Source organism: Candoia aspera, chromosome 2 (assembly GCF_035149785.1).
Source record: "Candoia aspera isolate rCanAsp1 chromosome 2, rCanAsp1.hap2, whole genome shotgun sequence".
Classification (NCBI taxonomy): Eukaryota; Metazoa; Chordata; class Lepidosauria; order Squamata; family Boidae; genus Candoia; species Candoia aspera.
The window spans coordinates 171,348,315-171,369,120 of NC_086154.1; the positions used below are offsets into that span (position 1 = coordinate 171,348,315).

General features: G+C 38.0%; 1 protein-coding gene across 2 annotated transcripts in view; it reads left to right on the top strand.

Annotated features, from left to right (window-relative positions):
- The first annotated feature begins 9,268 nt into the window (after positions 1-9,268).
- The window catches only part of PDE6B (phosphodiesterase 6B), a 29,759-nt gene continuing 18,221 nt past the window's right edge, over positions 9,269-20,806 (top strand). For both annotated transcript variants that reach the window (XR_010067304.1, XM_063294859.1), the window contains exons 1-6: positions 9,269-10,367; positions 14,414-14,566; positions 14,679-14,768; positions 18,965-19,105; positions 19,807-19,881; positions 19,972-20,036. Coding sequence is in view for 1 of the 2 variants with exons in the window: in XM_063294859.1 (XP_063150929.1) it covers positions 9,900-10,367; positions 14,414-14,566; positions 14,679-14,768; positions 18,965-19,105; positions 19,807-19,881; positions 19,972-20,036 (992 nt within the window). In the remaining variant the exon portion in view is untranslated. The remainder of the gene's footprint in view (positions 10,368-14,413; positions 14,567-14,678; positions 14,769-18,964; positions 19,106-19,806; positions 19,882-19,971; positions 20,037-20,806) is intronic.

The window sequence follows — 20,806 nt, forward strand, 5'->3', positions numbered from 1 at the left end:
ATCTTTTTGCCATTGGCCACCCTCTCCCTCCCTCACATCCTACAGCCCCTCAGCCAGTCTTTGACTGATTTTATGACTGCAATCTTATTCTTTCTTCTGTATCCATTGAGGTCCTTTCTCCAAAATGTTGCTTTCCTGAAGAGGCCTGCCACCATCTACCATCCCTGAAATGCAATTGTAGAGATTGATAGTTTCAGCATCTCCAGCAGAGAGAATTGCTTGAATCCAAGATAGCAGGTTATTATCTCCCCAGTTAAGATCTGCTTATGATCACAGATGTCATTTATCTCTTGGGCTTTCTAAAGCAAATGGCTCTTGTCCTCACTTGATCTGATTAACTTACATGCACTTCCAAGTTGCTTGTTCCTTTCCTCAAACTGATTGTTTCTGACACCTTTGCATCTTACTCTGAGATTATTTACTCAAAAGACAATTCCAAGAACTTAAAATTCACTGTTGATCAATATTCATTGTCTCAAGAGTTTAACCAAAAAAGTGAGAAAAGGCCTATTTCTCTGTTGAACCTCTGGCCATACCACTTCAAACTGAAGGAGAAATATCACCTGAACAAATGTGCCACCTTGCAAAACTATCAGCACTGCATATCCCCGTCTACTAGTTAGCATACTTTTGAATCTAGATTAGGAAGTGTACTATATTGTAGTCAACATTTGGTGTGCTCTCTCATAAGTGATTCTCACTGGGCTCCCTTAAGCTAGATAAGGCACTCCATAATTTTTCTCAGGCTGCCTCTGCCCTTTTTGAATTGTTTATGGAAAATGAGAACAGCAGTGCTATAAGTAAGGTTGCCCCTTGGTTGTCCTTGGTCTCTGAGCAAGGTCTGGTTTCTGGCCTTCCTGGTTGCCAAAGACTAAATGTGTGTCCTCTTTTGTTCTGTGATGTTGGGATCTAACAATGCCAACAGCCTGCACTGCTGAGAGCTAGTTCACACCTTCTGAAGACTGAAATGAAAAAGTTCTTTTCTGGATTTTAATACTCCAACAACTGAAACTTCATAGAAAGCAAAATGTAAAGTCTCACTTGAGTTGTTGCCTAAACCACAACATGTAATCCTCATTCTTCAGTGTGCTGGCTGGGAAATTCTGGGAATTGAAGTCCATGCATCTTAAAGTTGGCAAGGTTGAGAAACACTGGTCTAGAAAGTCCATTCAGCAGGCATCAAGGTGATGATATCACATATTGTGGCTTCCTACCTAACACTTGGTTAACAGCAGAGAATAGCTTCTAGCTGACCTTAGCTGATCTTGGAAAAGCCATACAGGCTAAGAATTGATTAATACTTGGATGTGAGACTACTAGGAAAGTTGAGGCTTGTAGGCTAAGAAGATGAAAAGAAGACATCTTGGAAAAAAGTAATAGAAACCCACTTCCATAATGTTGCCAAGAAACTCACATGGATGTGTCCATAAAATCTTCATGGAGTTGAGCTCATCTCAGAGAAGACTTTATTTTTTTCCTTTACATAATATTTCAGTTGCTTTACTATTTTGCTGAGACAACATCCTTAATTCTATTGTCCTAATAGGGGAGAATTCACACAGAGCTATCCCAGTGTTATTCCTGCTGCACACCAGAAATCCTGACTTTGTCTGCAATGCCTGATATATCTCTTTATCTGCTTAGACTGGACTGATTTAACCTGGCAAGTTCTTTCCTAACAAGATCTGGCACCTCTGATATTCATACAATTGCTAATACCTTCATGGGCTACATGTTCCAGGCCTAACCCATGAAACAGAGGGCAAATGTCTTTTAGACATTTACCCATGAATCCTGGTATCTGACTTCTGTCTCATGTAATGAAGAAAATAAAGAGGTAACTCATTGCCCTGTGTGAAACAAATCACACCCCTAACATTGTATCTGGGCTTACTCATTATCTGCTAACACAGGAACAATAGTATTTCTTTTAACAGCAAAAGAAAACAGACTTTCCTTCTAAACAAACCTTCTAAAACCTACCTTGATACCTTGTTGGAGCTTCTGAAATTCATTCCAAATAATTCTTGCTGTTGTTGGACTATAGATGGCTCTGCTCTTCTTGCCTTTAAATAAGGTGGCTTGAAAAGACCCTAATTGGCTATTTATCTCCTGAATCTGAATAAGATGCTTAAGTATGGATAATCCATTATATAAAAACCATCATCTGTAATCTTTGTACTAGACTGTCCATCTTCAATTATGAATCCACACATCTTTTACATAACAAAAGAAACCATCCCAACCCAAAAACTTCTGGAACCAAAACACCTTTGTCATTTCAGCCTTGTGAAACATACAGCCAGCTAAATGTGAAGATGTCCAATTTTAAAACTGCACCAGAAGAGCTGCATTGGGTTAAACATATTTTTCCTAGCTAAGCCCATACCCACATAGCTTTTGCAAAATATATAAGACCAGTGAGACCTTTAGACCATTTTAATTCTTTGTTGCCAAAAGCAATAAAAAAGCTGTTTGCTTACACATATCTTGCTAGCTCAGGACTCTTCTTTTTCCCTCCATCCATCCCCAGTACCAACATCCTTCCGTTAAGCAAGGGTCTGTCTTCTTTGCAAAGCACAAAGTACCACAGTGCTTCAGCTATAGTTTAATATTTACAATAAATCATTTTGAAAGCCTGATAATGGAAATATCAGCAAAATTGGATGATGGTATGTACTAAGTCAGCTTTTCTAGATCTTGTACTTCCATTGGGATCGCTACTTCCAGAATCATGGAGGCAAAGAATTCTGTAAGATGTAGTCCTAAGGCACTTGGAGAACACCATGTTGGGAAATTTGGTGGTGAGAAGATGAAGACTACCAGAGGGAGCATCCATCATGCCTGGATACAGCTCTGGCAGAGAGCACCTTCTGTCCATCTGCCATTAGCAAGAGTATTGGAAATATACTTATAGCTTGCTGAAGTTTATTTAAATTTGCTTCATTCCCACCCAATTTGCTTCATTATGTATTAGTTTTTTTTAGATTGTAAGGCTGCAGGTCAAGATTTCCTCATTTTGATACACTATGTGTAGGCCATTCTGATAGCATATCTTTTAAGGCTTTAGAGAAATGTAAAACAAGCTTTAAAAATTCATTAGCAAAGGTGAACAATTCCTTCAAGAAGGTTTAATAATAAACCGTTTACTGTACTTGATTGGTGTCAAGATGTTTCCTTCACCTATATTCTAGTTATCTCCAAACTTCTACCACGGTAGAAGATTGGGATGAAGAGATCATTAGCTGTAAACTAAGAGGGGATGAAGAGTTACAAAAACGTTTATACTTGTGATGAAGGTTGGAAGTCTATTTTTTTCCTCTCTCTCTTCACTATATTTTTATTTTCTTTCTTTCTTCTTTCTATTTTCTATGTTCTTTTTTCTTCTTCTCTTTTGCACCTTTTCTCGTATGTATGTATGTGTGTGTATGTGTGTGTGTATATGCACACACACACACACACATTTATATATATGTATGAAATTCATTAGAATCCATTCACCTCTGAGAATAGATTATCCTATATTTACAGCTATTGTTGGGACTTATTGTTACTGCAGACCAAATCTCAACAGGAAATGTAAACACCCAGAAAACGAGCTTCCTTCATCAATAAACACTCACTCTGATGATACCTCTTTATAACTCATCATTTATATTGTATTTCTATACTGTAGAAATATAATAAACTTCTCCTTACTCTATTCTGCAAAGCTTTTGGGGAGAGGAGATTCACGCATGCCTTGTGGGTTTTTTTACATTACCCTGGTGACATAATTGTTTCTGTTGTGCCTTCTGTGCCATACTTAGAACATAAGAATGGGCTACATTGGACTAGATTATCCACTGACTGTTTTCCTTTCACATGGGATCAACTCACAATAGATAGCCAGATCCAGGCAATAGTAGGTCATAAATCTGATAGGCATTCTAGTTATTCACCAGTTGAATAAGAGACAAAATAATCAGGATATGAAGAGTCTTTTGTGATCACGATTATAGGCATAGGTGTGCATTCACTTTTAAGAGAATGAAATTGTTTCAGACGTGATCTGAGAGTGATGGTGATAGAGATGGCACTGTGATGACAGTAGAATATTGATTAACTATCAAAATTCATCCACAGCTTCATCATTCATATGAAATTAATGTTTATTTGTCAGGATGTTGTTTCTTATCCAATGGCTTGTGGCAACAAAAACAGCATGCAAATTCAGTCCAGAGTGATCATTTTATGCATAAGCTGAGTTCCAAAAATAGGAAAATCCCATCAAAATCCATCCTCAAACTCATCATTCATAAATCATATGAAATTAGCACTTATTTGTCAGGAAATTGTTTTTCATGCAAGTGTGGCAAAAATGATATACAAAACTCTATCCAAAGCTATCATTTTATATATAAATTGAGTTCCAAAAATATGAACAATCCATAAAAATTCATACACATGAATACATGGGTGACAACTTTTAGGCTGATAGAGTTTCTTGCCACTGGAATCATTTATGTACTCCAGGGCTAGGCAGACTGTTGCCCTCCAAATATGGCTGAACTACAAATCCCAACATTCCTCACCATGATGGCTGGGATTTCTGGAAACAGAATTCAGGGAATACTGGAAGACCAAAGGTTGCTCAGCCCTGGTATTGTTCATCCCATGTATGTTTTTCCATTGGGAAAGGGTGAAAAATATTCAAGGGAATAACTAGCAGAGTTTTTCTCACCCCCCTTCCATTGCATTTTCTTCACAGAGTCAAACTGGGTGGCCCAGCAATTTTGCCTTGGTGTAACCAAACTGAAATTTGACTTCCTATACTGTATTAACCAGTTGGAGGTTAAGGAGGCTAGTGAGATGTATTAAAAGAACAGCAAAGGATGCCCTGTGAGTGGGGCTATGTGCATAGGATTGACATCATCCTGATTTTCTGGGGTCCCAGAATTTGAGTTCTTCAAGTTCTTGATACATCTTTTGAGTTCTTCAAATTCTTGATACATCTTTTCAATCAGAAATGTTAGTGGATGAATCTGTACACAACCTCCTATGTACTTCTGTCTTCATTGCCTGCTGCCTGTGGGAGGTCGGGAAATCGAGTGGCCATCACTTAATGCTGCTTTTTTATCAGATATTATTAGGGGTTGCTGCCTTCATTGACAGCAGGCACTCATCCCTTGCAGTATCTTATTTGATCCAATCCTTCCTCAACTGCTCTAACAACTGGGATCAGGGGCTCACACCATCAGACTTCCAAAATTCCCCAGGGATTTCCTTTTCTTGCTCTTCACCTACCTTCTCCAAGGAAGCAAGGTATAAGAGTAGAATCTTTGTCCTGTGGAGAGTTATGTGGATTGGATCCATAGGATGAGAAAAGAGAGTAGAGCAAAGCAGTGGTAGCAGAAAGGAAAAGTATACCTCTTGAGGGCATCTTGCCCAGCAGCTCCTAACTGGTGGCATCTACTTAATGCAGTTGGATGTTTTAAAAAAGAAAAGCTAAGACAGCCTTGATTTGCAAGGGGAAAGGAAAACACAGGAACATTGCCAAATGTATACAGTGGATCCAACTCATTTGCCGTAATTTTGTGTTCTGCACGACAAGCTTCTCTTGGATCAGTCAGTTGGATGCCTTACCACTCCTTCCAGGCCAGAGCAATGAGCTGCCTGCCTACTCAGTTATAGATAAGCTAAGCTGAATGTGATAACTTTCTTGAAGCTAGATTTAAATAGTTGAAGAGTCCAAGGCCGAAGACTTTCATATCCCAGACAGTCAGTGTCTCAATTAGGTATCAAATACTGCTTCAACTGTGGAAAAAGGCATACAGACTTCAACAAAACTTTTTTATGAGGCCACTTTAGGCCAGATTTTGAAGTGAGGAAACATGTGATTTGCTGAATTGCCATCTTCTAAAAATGGACATGGGCGTTGTCAAAACTGTCTTTTCTGTTTTAATGGGGCCAGATTATGTTATATCAGGAGACACATGATAGTCCCATTTCTTTATAAAATATAGTTGGGGCTCTGTTATATTTCTCCTCAAACCATGACTTGTTCTATAAAAGCAATAAATGTAGATGCTATATTTATCTTATATAGGATAAAGAGGAATCCTATACATGTCAACTCAGATGTAAGTGCATTTAGGGCTGCAATTTTAGTAATCACGCTGCAATCAGCATCACCCAACATGGTGGGACAAATGCCAGGTTCCATCTCAGCTAATATTCATCTCTTCCTCTCTCTGCCTGCTTACTTAGATCAGCAGGAGGGGTTCTTCTGAAGGTCCTTTTGCCCCAAACTTGCCTATCTAGTACATGGGAGAGGACTTTTTCTGCATGGCTCTCCAACCTAAGTATGGAATGGTCTCCCCAAGGAAGTGTGCTTGGACCCTACACCCCCCAGTCCCTAGGAAAATGGCAACATCCATCTATTTTGTCCAACTTCTAATGGTTCATTGAATTAATATAAGCTTCTTCTTACAGTCATTTTAACTTGGCCTTGGTTTTCATTGCATACTTTTAATTGCTGTGTTTTATCATTTTAATTTTTAATGGCTGAAAGCTGCCTTAAGTGACATGCAGGCAGAACCACAGAATAGAAATTTAATAAATAAATGCAGAATAATGGCTTACTATTCTGAGGAAAAGATCTGGGCTGTTAGCCACAGCCACTGGAATCTCTCCTGTTCCCAATTCCTCTCTGAACTTTATTTCTTTCTTGATTGGGTTTATTTATTGGGTTTATTTACCACTGACTCAGCCATATCCACAGGGGAAGTGTGAGAGAGGCTGGGAAAGGAATAGAAGAGAGAGTAGGCATAAGTAGTCAAAAGACAGTGAGCAACTGTCCATCATCATCATCAAAATAATCCAAACAGAAATTAGTACTAATGTCCAAAGTATACAGTGGTATTAAAATATCCAAGTAGCAACTAGTGGTTGAGGAAAAAACAGTTTGGTGGATAGAAAGGAAGAGAGGGTGGCTACCAGAATATGCTTCCTCCTGGCCACTGGCAAAAGGAAACCTGCTTTTCTGCTTTTCTCAGCAAAGGAAGCATGAGCTGGTATTTATGGATGATGGATGGGTTGAATGAGAGAAGATGGAGGGGGTATAAAGGTCCAGAGATGGATGGGGAGTGTGGCAACCAGATTTGGCCTTCTCAGCTTACTGCTGGCATCAAGCCCAAGAAGGTTTCCAATGAGGGAAGATGACATTTGGACTGTGCACATGAACTAAGGCATCATAGCAAAACTTACTCTTTTACAAATGTGAGCAAATATAATATAAGGCATTTGGAATCAATATTTTTATAGACAGAGAAAAAATCAAATATTTGACATTAAGATAAATAGTGGATTGGAAAATTATAATATAGTATAGAACGATCCTCAGCAACAAATCTAAACTATTTACTGTAAATCAGGGAGAAAGAAAATAGCCTCAGGACATCTGCCTGGACAAATGTAAGTCAGTGGATATGACCGAACTTGATCTCAGGATGACAGCAATTTTCTCAATATATTTGTCAAAATCCACTGATTTACCAAACGTGATCTTAAAATAATTTATTAGTCATGTTTGTTGAATGGACTACCAAGGTATGTGTTAATATTATCATTTGATCAGTCAGTAATATTAAGGTCATGCACAGTCCATAGGATATGAACTTTGGGAAACCAGCTTCAGAACTTTGGAAGTGTCCCAACAACTTGGACTGAATCAGAGGCAGTTGGTCTACCTGAATCTAAAGTGCAATTTGAAGCTCCATGTTTCCCATTATCTAGTGTAGGAAGAACACAAACAACTCTATCTTTTGGGTAAAAGAAGAAGAAGGAAGTGCCATACTTTTGGTTGACTGGAGATAGATTTAATGATGTTTACAGTGATAGATGTCCATTCTCTGTGAAACAACCATTGAAAATTTCAGAAAGAACTACAGGAGTTCTGTGCAAAATGTGCTCAAGGGAATAATATTATTCCTTGGTAAGGCACTGGAACAAGGAGCTGATTTTGGAGATGGGGAGAAGGGAGGCAATATACAATATAAATATTCTACTTAATTGTTTGCAGGTATAGGCTTCCACAGGTCACTTGATTAACAAGATTTGATAATCATGTCTTCAAAGAATAAACTAAGAAAAAAAGAATCAATTAAGGGGCAATGAACTTTATCTAAACACCAGCAAGTAATTGTAGGATCATCTGACAACACAGACTGTTCATGGTGGAGACTGCTGAAAAATTAGAAAGATACATGTGAAGCAAATCATAATAGATTTATCATTATTCCACTGTGATTAAGTTGACCTCGGTGGTCTAATTTATTAGATCCCTTTGATATGGAGTCCTGTCAAATACTGAATCCAACTGTCTCAATCACTCGTCTCCATAATTTGGTTTTTTCTAAAGAAGCCAAAACAATTTTTTACGGAAGCAATAACCCTCTTTAGCATCTCAGTCTTATGAATTGGATTGGAGCTTCTTGAAATCCAGATTCAATTCAAGCTAGTTGTGTCTGGTCCCAGTTTGCTTCAAAATACTTCAGTTTTGGCCCAAATTATCTTGCTTCTCCTTGGGATTCAAGATTTTTCTGAATATGATGTGCATACTCCTATTTAATCATCTTGCACAAAGCTGAGGATTAACATGCCTTGGTCATCAGTGATTTATAGCTCTCTGGACCTCATAATTTAATTCAAGATCTTCAATATGTGCTGGAAGGAGAGATTACTCTGGATACAATAGTCTTTGGAATTGCAGTTGTTGAGCTGTGGTGCCACCTAAAGGACTGATGTAAAAATGAAACACTCTGACACAACAAGGAAATGTTTTGGTCACATATAAAAAGCAGGTAGAGCTTCTATTGCACCACCATCTAGACTTTTTTGACCACACCTTGCAGACACCTGTGTGCCACATTGCCATTCATCAAGCCTTTGTTTCCCCAGGCTAGACATATCTAAGCCTCCTATTCTTTGTGAGTTTTTCCTTCCAAACACTTTGTTATCTTGGCTGCTTTCCTCTGGAGACATTCAAGTTCTTCAGTGTTTTTCCAGGAAGGCAGTGCCCAGAACTAGAGCCAATATTTTGGGTGCATTCTGATTAATGCAGAATTGAGAGGAACTAGGTCTTCTTTTGCCCCTGACTCAAGATTATTTAATTTCAGGTAATATAACTGAAGTATGTGCTTCTCTCTTTGATTTTCCAAGCTGCCTCAAAAATCTAAGCTAGGGAAGACCTAGAGCATTTTAGTGCCTTAAGCAAAAATCCAAATCATGTGCCCCCCACCCCACTGATAAATAGGCCAGCCTGAAATGAGCCAGCTCTCCCATCAAAAGATAGGTCATCACTTTCTAGGGAAAATGCAGAGTCCAGTAAATACTGCCTCTTCTGGACCTTTCTGTGTCAGTCCATTTATAGAATTAATTTAGCTCATTTTTCCTGGTTTGATATACTGCTGAGAGCAGGTATAATAAGATAGGAACCTGGTTGGCTAAGGATTAGAATTGAACCATGTGTGTTTAATTAGACTCCAAGAAGCTTATTTTAGTTCTACTATCACCATCAGGAGAGGGGGGAAATCATAATCACATATACATATGTCCTAGTTTGAAACAAATTATGGAAGTCAGGATATATGATTAGTATATCCTTCTGATATGAAATGATCAGAGGGCTTACATATGAGAATAAAGAAGCAGGAATTATTGACAGCTTTGGAACCAGTCATTTAAGCTGCTTGGTTAAGAAGATCTGCCCTCCCACACCCTGGCCAAACCATTAGCTTGCTGATGGATAATTGCCTCACTGATCATAGTCTCCACACCCTACACAGAGACAGTATTTCTGGGACCAGGTTATTTTGCACAGCCATTGCCTGAAGGCTCCAGAACCAAAAGCTTCCATCATGAGCATCAACAAAGAGGAAGTTGAAACTTTCTTGGATAGCAATCCAGATTTTGCTAAGCAGTATTTTGAGAAGAAACTGGAGGATAGCGCCTTCTGTGCCAAGAAGAACTGTGAACAGCCCTCAGAAAATTGCACAGGTTTTGAAGGGATGGACCCAGTAGAAACGGAAACTCTTTTTGAACTGATACAAGACATGCAGGAAAGCATCAACATGGAGAAGGTGGTCTTCAAGACCCTAAAAAGAATCAGTGCTCTCATCAATGCCGAGTGGTGCAGCCTGTTTATGTACAGGCAGCGAAATGGCACCCCAGAGCTGGCTAGCCGGCTGTTCAACGTTCACAAGGACAGCACCTTGGAAGAATGTCTGGTGACCTCTGACTGTGAAATTGTTTTCCCATTGGACATAGGCGTATTGGGGCATGTTGCTCAGACCAAGAAGACCATAAACATCCAGGATACTGTTGAGGTAAGGCTACTTAAATTGTTACTCTGTTATTGGTAAATGTCAAAGAATAAAAATTAGCTGGTATTCATATTTCATGAGGATTTTAAGATGGCAGAGGTTCATTCACTATGATTTAGGGACCAGCAGCAACAGCTGACCACTCTTAGCTGATCTCAAAAAGCTAAGCCTGAATAGTACATATTTGGGAGACCGAGGATGTAGGCTAGATTGAAAAGCTGCAAAAAATATCCCAGAAAAGGACAATAGCAAATTACTTGCACATTGCTGGCAAGAAAATTGCATGGATGTGTCCGTTAAATCACAAGGAGATGAACCTGATTAGTAGGAAGCTTTATCTTTATCTAGCGATCCCTTGTGGACTTTCAGGAAGCCCCTGGAGATTCAGCTCCCCTTGAAGAAAGAATAACGTCTTTTTAGCTCAAGATAGACAACCTTATACCAACCTCAGCTGCCATTAGCTCCAATTGGCATGCCCCAAGCAAGTGATTGTGGGAATTACCTTGCAAAACATCTGGAGATCATCAGGTTGCCTATCCTTGGCTTAAGAACATATGTGTATTGAGATACATAAAATAATTCATAGTGAGTTAAAAATAGGAAAGGTTTTTCTTCCTCTCAGATAATATTTAATGAGAGATCATCCAGTGACTTTAAATGTAGGAATTCAGAAGTAATTAAAGACATCAGACAGCTGATTGTTAAACTAGGGAATTTGCTCCTACAAAATGTCCTGGTAGCCATAAATGTAAGTTTCAAAGGAAGACCAGACAAACACATGGGAAAGGACTTTCAGTGGACAAAACTCTTGCTGACCGTGTATCATCCACAGAATTGAAGGCAGAATAGCCTAACTTCCATTGGCTATAAGCAATGTAGAGAAGATAATTGCCCTTATATCATGATCTTGGTTTCCTGGATTCATCTGCCTGGCCAACACAAAATGTTGGACTAGATAGGCCTTTGGTCTGATCCAGTGCAGTCTGCTTGTGTGCTTAATAGAAGAAAATGATACATGTAATGGAAGCTTATATAATATGGGGTTGTGCCTATTTCTCTACTTGGTGTGCCTAGATAGGACAAGAGCAGCAGCTCCTTAAATCAGAGGCCTGCCACACATCATGAGATGTAGCGTAAGAAGTCCATTAGAAATCTACAAAGAATAAGGAAAACAGAACAATTGTGTTTATGTTCTTCTTATGCTTGTCTGTTTTTCCTTCCTCTTGTTGTGGTTTAGAATAGCAAAGGTCTCTTTGTTGGCTTCCTCTTCTCTAGAGGTTAAGTTCTCTTATTTACTCTCTTCGTAATTCTCTCTTTGTTTTTCCTTTGTTTTCCTTCTTGGCCCATTCATTCATTCATTCATTTCAAAATGCATTTTCAATTCTGCTATCTTTTTGGCTAGACTTTCTTATTAGTATTTTGTTATTCTGGACATGTGGAATGTGCTTCCAAGCCAGTGGTTTGCTCCATCTTTCTACCAGTTTGCATTTTTCCTCCTATATTTTCTTCATGGGTTCTTCTTGACTGGTCTGTGGTACATTACTAGATCACATTACTAGGTCTTTTTCCCTCTCCATACCTTTCTTTCCAGTGCCATAGCTATTCAGTTGGCTATCTCTGGCCATGCTGGCTGGGAATGATGGGGTTTAAATGGGACACATTGGGGAAAATATGGACATTTTTATAGTGATGATATGGAATATAAGGCTATTAGCTCTGACTCTGCATTGTTATATGCAACTCTCCCACTTCAGAACAATGGGCTGTTTAGCATCTTCTGATCTTCTCTTGCCAGACTGGTGACTTCTCTCGGAGACTGATGGCATTTGCATGATAGGCCTATGTAAAGGTTTTTTAAAAAATGTATTTATCACAATTATATAGCCACCCATCTCACATAGTGAATTAGGTTGAACATAAGAAGAGTGGTTCACAGCATTGGCTGTCCATTAAATTTTCAGACCACATGAGATCTTCAGGAGAGCCCATAGGAGTTTAGGATTTCTTGCAGAGAATCAATTCTATATCTATTTTCCTAGTTCTAGTCCAAAGTGACTATTTGCTGCAAATGCATACACAAACCTGCTATCTTACTCTCATCCCTCAACTATAAGGGGAAGTAAGTTGAGTGAAACCAGCTCATAAATATCTATCTGAGCATCTATTGTTAATATATAACAGAGTATCGTTGGCAATCACCTTTCCTTGGTCCTTGAAACATCATTAGAACTATCAATAGCCTTGCTTCAAGCAACCAAACTGAAAGTTGTACTCATCAAATAATTTTGAAGACTTGCAATAATTGGAAGGTATCCCTAAGAGGTTCTGAATCAGTAAAGTATGATAGGTGCACAAGAAGGAACATGCCTCTAAATGCCAGTTGTCTAGTAGCATGGACAGGGGATTGCTCTTCCCTTACTAGTGGTTGGACGCTAAAGTAGACGGATCTTTAGTCCAATACTACAGGGCTGTTCCTAAGTTCTTCAAAGAGTTCTCAATGCAAATTTTAGTCACCTTTGAGCAGTAACATTCAAAGGATTTTCAAATATAATTTTCTGGCACTGATTTGCTTAAAGAAAGTTTTTCAAGAGAGACGGGTGTGACTACATTACAAGGTAGTAATAATTTTTATTTCAAAAGCGCTTCCACACTACTAGTTTCACTCTCCAAGCCCACAGAAACAGGTTGAAGCTGACCAGGTTTGCTCACCCTGCAGTTGACCTTGAAGTGCTGAGAATCAACCAATGGTCCTTCTAGCTGACCAGCTGGAGAGCACTGTATCCCTATTGTCATCCATTGGGTAATCACTACTGTTGCTAAGAGGAGGAAGTCAAGCTGCCAGGGTACATCTCCCTGCTAAAAAAAGAAATAGATACTCCTAAATGATGGTGGGAGGGAGAGATCCCAAGAGATGAGAGGTGGAAATTCCTGACAGTGGAAAATGACTCACCTGCACTTAAGCTCCTCAGAACACCAGCCTCTCAAGTTAGAAACTAGAACATTTCCAGTTTGTGCTATCTTGTAGCTGAGCTGAAAGTAAATCAACTTGGTTAGCCAAGGACAACAGAGCAGAATCAACAAAAGTGTTGGGGCAGTCTAGGAATAGTGCCTTGGGGGAAGGGCCTGAGTGGAAAACAAAAGTATCCCACCCCCCAGATGACAAATGTTTGATCTGTCATATGGCACAAACATTAAACATGTTCTTTCCAGTCTTCAAATCCAGATTGTGTCCTTTCATGTCTGCATATGCAAACAGCGTCATTAATTTCAAATCCCTACAGTTCATAAATGGTTTCTGCTGGGATTATTACACTGTTAAGTACGCTTTCAATAACTAGGTCATTTGCTCATCACAGAACTGTAGGTAGGATACAGTAGGTAAGGTAAACAAATAGTTTATCCCACGTGGAATTAAAACCAGCTTGTACTCCCCTTTCCCTGAGGTGTGGCATTTTAAATAGCCTTTATTGTATAATTCACCCTTCCCTGAATGAATGCCCTCTAGATATATTAAGACAGCAGCTCCCAAAATTCCCCACTACACTGGAGAATTTATCATATTTATATTTCCAACACATCTCTGTGGCATCCAGTTGGGTAAAGCGGTGAATTTTACTTTGAAGGAAAGAGCAAATAAAACCTTATTGACAAATATATAATCTGCAGATGAAATAAGACAGAGATGAGTTTGCAGAGAGGCAATGCTAGACTCAGATACTTAAATGTCATGGTAAAATCTCAAACATGGTTTTCCCCCAGGATGAATGTAGCTTTGCTACCTATCCATTCCAAATTTGTATTAAACTCCTCCCATCCAGTGTGACCTGCATGTTAGAGTCTCCCTATCATTGTACCTCTGGAGGATAATCTACCTAACACAACAACATTATTTTTAACAGTATTTTAGAAGTGGTACAAAGATGTTTTTGGAACAAAAAATCAAATACGATTTCTACATAATTATATATTCTGTATTAAGAAGGGTGAAAAAAGGCCAGTCTGTTAGGTTAGATGCTTAGTTTTCTAATTTCTTTTTTTTAAAAAAACAGTGCCAACAGTTTAGTACCTTTGTTGATGAACTCACTCAGTCGGCTACGAAGAACATTCTTGCAACACCAATAATGAATGGCAAAGACGTGGTTGCTGTGATCATGGCAGTGAATAAGATTGGAGGTCCTTTCTTCACCAGTGCAGATGAAAATGTAAGGACTGGGAAAGTGTCTTCTGAGAAATTCTCTAGTCCCCAATCTCTACATTTAAATGTAACTGCATTGTCATATGTTGCGGAACTGAACCAAGTTTTTTATGTCACAGCTGTTCCTGAAGTATCTCAATTTTGCCTCCTTGAACCTAAAAATTTACCATCTGAGCTACCTTCACAACTGTGAAACACGAAAAGGTCAGGTAAGGAAACTTCTCTCCAGCCCCCACCCCAGACTAGATCTTTACCAGATAACTACCCACTTGTTTTACCTAACTCTGTGTGTGTTTGTATTTTATGAAACTCTCAAAAAATTGTAACTCTTCACAAAGCTCTGTTTGAACGAGGAATAAGCTGACTGTGCCACACAGCTATTGGCTAGGACCTGCAAAATCACTGACAAACCTCTCTGAGCCTTCATGGATGTTTAAAAAACTTTTTGTTAAAGGGTTTCCATCAAAGAAATGCAGAAATATCCAGATTTGGAGTGGGAAAAACGAAGGAGAAGCTTAACAATTTAGGCTGATTCTTGTTATTCAAGTTGGTAAAACTAACCAAGATCAGGAATTGTTTCTGTATTTTAGATCTCTCCACAAGGTGCTGGCCCTGTTTTTTTTACTTTCAAATTTTACTTTTTTCACGTTTTGACATATAGCCCATTCATTCCTTCTCCAACCTGGCCTTGATGGAGGGTGTGGCAACTGAATCCACTTTCTGTCTAATATAGGCAAGGAATCGGCTGAAGTTATTTCCAACTTTTTTTCTTTATAAAACCTTGTGAATTTAAAGTTGAGAAACTATTAAAGAAATGGAAAAATAAACAGTTGCTTACATGCTATGAAACAGCAATTATGCACATTAGAAGCATAATTATGAATGTTAGCAGGTACTGTTAGCATCACAATTAGTCTGTGTATTTTAGAAATGGGATCTGTCACCCCAACAACTGAGCAGGAAGGGTAAATGATGTCCTTCTCCATCTCAAACAAAATGAAACACAAGTAGCAACTGGCCTTTTCCTTCCAACAGACATGCAAGGGGGTGTAAAAAAATTAGAGTAGAGAATCTGGGAAACTATTCTACAAATGAGCACTGATTCTAGCTACTATTGACTAGTAAATTAGTTTTAAATTAACTCTGCTGTTGTTTTGAAGAGTTGTGAAGACCTGGCTCTTCACCCAGGCCTTTGGCGAGGGAGAATGAGACCACTTGCTTTGTTGTGCTTGCCATCTTTTATCTTTTTTCCTTTTATTGCTTTATTGTGATTTCTTTGTTTTGACTGTTGTGAGCTGCCCAGAGTCATTGGGCATCTGGCAGTATACAAGTTTAATAAATCATCATTATCATCATCATTTGAAGCTCGTACCACAGTTAACTCTGCTCAAACTCAACATTCTTTGCTGTCTTTGCCACTCCTCTGGAACAGCCTGCTTGATATCTAATTAACCAAAAACTGCATTTCTCTGCTCAATCTTTGGTAATTTGGGCATTAAGAGAACAAGCAAATAAGTCTTTCAAGAATAATAAACAAGATCAGTATGGGTTCTAGTTATTTTTTCTTTTCTTTGACTTCTTGGGCTATCTTGCTGCTGTGACTGATGGCTGGAGTTTTATTCCATAGAAGTTGTGCAGGAAGAAATATCCATCAGTTGCCACAATAAGAATAATGGCTAATATTCCATAACATTTGCACTGTGCAAGTAGAGCAGCCAAAAGAAAGGCAAAGAGATGCCAAGAAGCCATAAAAAGCGGTCTAAACTTACATGTTTTGATTACCAGTCTCAGAAGATATACCAATAAGTGTAGGAGATGAACTTCCACCAAATTCTCAAAATAATATATGTGCTTGTGGCCCAGGACCCCATTTTCTTTTGACAAGAACATCTCCTCCTGTTAAATGGCTTTCAGAAATTATTGACTATTAATATCTGTTGAAGATGATCATAGAAAGGTCTCAAGGCCAGAAAGGGACTGCAACAAACATAATGCTAAAAGAGGTTGAACCTTTCTGCCTTCTTACACTTCTTTTTACTCTTGGCTCTTGTCCTTCTCTCTCTACTTAGTTTCAAAATCTTGAAGAGTTCAGTTCTGTACACAGGAGCCCCTTAACACCCGGCCAGGGAATGAATTATCACAGTAGACTGATCAAATGCCAAATTACAGTAAAAAAAATGCATCAACTTGGGATCTGAGTATTTTCAGAATGCTGATGGAAAATGAGCCTCTCCAAGGCAATACACAATTTGGTATCCTCTGTATTTGTGTGAATGTTCAAAAATAGAGATTTAAAAAGGGTGATTATATTCTATGGAAATCTGAATCGTTTATGCTTTGCCTGTAAACAGTATCTTTCACAATTTGAAATGAGGAGAGTTAGATGAAAGCACAAAGCTACAGCTTCATTTGAAAAAACTTCAAGCTGTTTTTTTTAAAATTGTAAATTGGCTTCATAATGGAGAAGTGTTCATAAAACCATCCAATCCATCTGCATTATCTAAGAAGAGAAGGAAAGTGCCAGTTTTGAGGAAAGAGAAATTTGGAGCTCTCACAAAAGAAGCTGCATCCTTCTTTAAAGAATTCTGACTTTGGATAGTTTGATCAAGTCTTGTCAAGAAACCAAATAGATTCACAATGTCTATATAAACAAAGAAGATGATAGAGATAGAGAGATAGATGATAGATAAAGATATTTCCACCTGTTAGCCTGAAGTTACATTTTCGGTTAGGGAAAATTGATGTATTCTCCATGCTGCAGGTCTTTTACCTAAATTTATGTTTTTTGTAGTGGGAGGACTTTTTTTTGCTTTTTCATAATTTATTTTCATAAACAGATGTAAGGAAGGAAGTAATTCTTTCCCTAACGTGGCATCAAGGTTGAGTTTTTGTAGGATTTTGCTGTCATAGTCAAGTCTGCAAATGACATTATGCCAAAATGTTGCTATAAAAGCCATTTCAAATGCCTTCAGCTTTTTTTACTAAAGAGTTTCTTTATAACTTCAGCACCATTCACAGCATTCTTCAGGGTTTCCAGATGCTGTCATAATATATCAGTTCTTCAAGATAAGCCAGGTGAGAAATGAGCACTGCAGGGATTCCAGGAATGCTCTTTATTATTGTAGGATAGAATAACAAAATCTTGAAAGGCTGTCAGAATTCCTCTCTTCTCCATCTTATACCAGTCAAAATCAAGGCAGGTTTATGTTGATCTTCTTTCTTATACTCTCCACTTTCTCTGGACTGAGTAAACTTTTCTGAAACTCCCTTAACAGTTTGATCATTCTTTCTCCCTTCCTAAGGCCAGGTCTACATTCTTCCACATAACAGAAGACAAGTGTCAGTCATAATTTATTTCAGTCCATAATCAGAATTTTGAAGACAAATATTTGAATGATGTTTGTTCTGCTGGACCATTTGTTCGTGATCTTTTTTTTTTTAAATATGATCTTTGGAGCATTTTGTTTTTCTAGGACCTACAGTATTCAATATTTACTCAAAGTACTTGCCACTTTAGACAGATGCTGAATAGAAAGTATATGCAGCTTGAAGCATCTGAAATAACTTTGCAGCATAAAGGATATTGTTCACACTGTCTGCCCAATCCAGTTCAGGAAATGTCCAGCACAAGGCATAAAGAGAGCTTAGTTGTTCATGCTTTTGTGTGAGTTTGCGGTTTCTGATACTTCCCAGTCATATTCCTTGCATTATCACATACCTGTTTTCAACAACTCTTGAAGTCAAGGTTGTACTTCTGAAAAATGCTGAGGGGGGAAAAAAAGCATTACATGGGACACGCTGAGAGGGAAATGGGGTGGGATAGCCCTTCAGACTAGTACTTGACTGCTCAGAGTCTTAAAGACGTGGCCATGATTCAAAAACTTAAATGATTGTCTATAAATGACCTAGGTTCTGTTCAGTTCCACCCATAAACTCCTAGATTTTGCTGGTTACCACCCACTTTTTCTATTTTCACCTATATCCTGCTATTTTCTCTCTTAACTCTACTGTGTGGCCATCAGAGTCTTCCAATTTGATTGATGGTGTATCTAAATCATATTCATACACACACACACACATATTCATATATAATCATCATCATCAAACACACACACACACAGTCCCATAGCGCGATCATGTTATTTTTTTCCAGAGAAAATATTACTGTACTTAGGAATGTTCAAAGATCATGCGTCAAACGAGTAAGGAAATGTTTAGAAGAAAATGGCAACAAATTTTAACATTTAATGTAATTTATATAATAAATTGTCTATGGAGCCTGGCCTGAGTTTGTCTATGAGGCCTGACTTTTATTAAGACAGAAAGAGAGAGCAGTCAGAAATGATGCTCCTGAATCCACTAGACTGTCTAGGCAATTTATCTTTCTGGTTTTGCTCTTCTGCAGGTTTTACTGTGGTCAGCCAATAAAGTATTTGAGGAACTGACTGACATCGAAAGACAATTCCACAAAGCTTTTTACACAGTGAGAGCATATTTGAACTGTGACAGGTATTCTGTGGGTCTTCTGGATATGAGCAAGCAAAAGGTAAATTGTTCCCAAGTATGGCTCAGTGTAAACTTGTCCGTTTCAGTTCCACAGGTTTTCAAATCCTCTTCCATTTATGTCAAAATGTTTGTGGAGCAAAATCAGAATGAAACAAACACACAAAACACTGCAACATTTACAGTAGTGTTGTCTGATATTTTTCCAAATATTCCCCTAATATATTTAGTTTTGCAAATTGGCCTTTCTGCATACAAACCATGTGCTCAGTCATTGAAATACAGCACTTGCCTGCCACAGTTTCCTACAGAATTGTGCAAGTCGAATGATTTTTGCAGAATCCCAGTTTTTCCAAAATTGAATTGGATAATTATTCATTCATTATTTCCATGGTGGTGGGCAACAGCTCACCTTTTCCAGTCTTGGGATTTTTCACATGCAAAATTCATGTACTTAAACTTTTACTTTGCCCTGGTGAATGTTTTAATGTTAGTGATGAAAAATGTATCTGCTATGGATTTCTGCGAGAGAAAAATGGTGCAAGCTTTCAAAACAGACTCCATTATAGCACAGATGAGTAACTGCAAACTTAATCCACTAAAATCTATTATACTCTACTAAAACTAGTCTCAAAAAGAACATATATTTGGAAAAGATATTTCTCCCAACCAAAAAAAAAGTATATTCATAATAGGTCCACTTTTTAAATTGTATTTCTCTTATAACTTCTATTTACTTTCTAGGAATTTTTTGACTTATGGCCAGTACTAATGGGTGAAGTTCCAGCTTATTCAGGACCTCGAACTCCAGATGGCAGAGTAAGATATTAAACAGATAAAAAAAAAATCTCTCCTTTCTCTATTTACTCTCTTATTATGAATGTCATCTCTGGTTTCTATTTTTTATAGGAAATTGTCTTTTATAAGGTCATTGATTATATTTTACATGGAAAGGAAGAAATTAAAGTTATTCCGTAAGTAAAGTAAAATAAATAAAGTAAAATGTATTGATAAAAAGTTGCATACAGTCAATTCCTCCAATCTATTCTACAGAATACTACGGCATTTCTAACATAAAAATCAGTGTGCTGCTGTGTGTAGAGTCCCAGTGTGGTGCCCTTCAGATGTGTTGAAATTGTATTCCCAACCAGCATAACTAAGAGATACATTATTTAGGAATTTCTGGAGTTGTGATCTTTACCCATCTGGAGAGCATCAAGCTGAGGAAGAAAGAGAGTGATGTGACTCAGCTCAGATGTTCATTCACCTATAAAGATAATTGACTCTCAACCTAACATATTTTACACCTTTTTATGAGAATAAGTAAGTACACTGCATCTTATTTTGGTGGGAGGTGAGACTCTCTCTTTAAAATATTAATGTTTGAATTAAAGCACAGATCCTGAATCTGTAATCTTTGATGAATTTGTAGCTAATAACAAGGCCACCATGTAAGTAAGATAAATATACAGATGTTCTAGAATTATCAGTGAAGAAAATTAAACTGAAAATGTATCTCCTTGGACACTCCAGTGTAATGAGGGAAGGGAAGGGAATTAATATATAGTTTCTTTGCATATACTCCTATCATAAAGTCTCTCAAGCAGTATGTGTTATATAACTGGATCAACTGGAAGTTATCTTGACAAGTAAATGTGTCAGTGACATTGAATATGTGTAAATGGATTAGACTTGCCATGTGTTCTGTGATGAAATGCTATCAGAAGAATATCCAAAGATATAC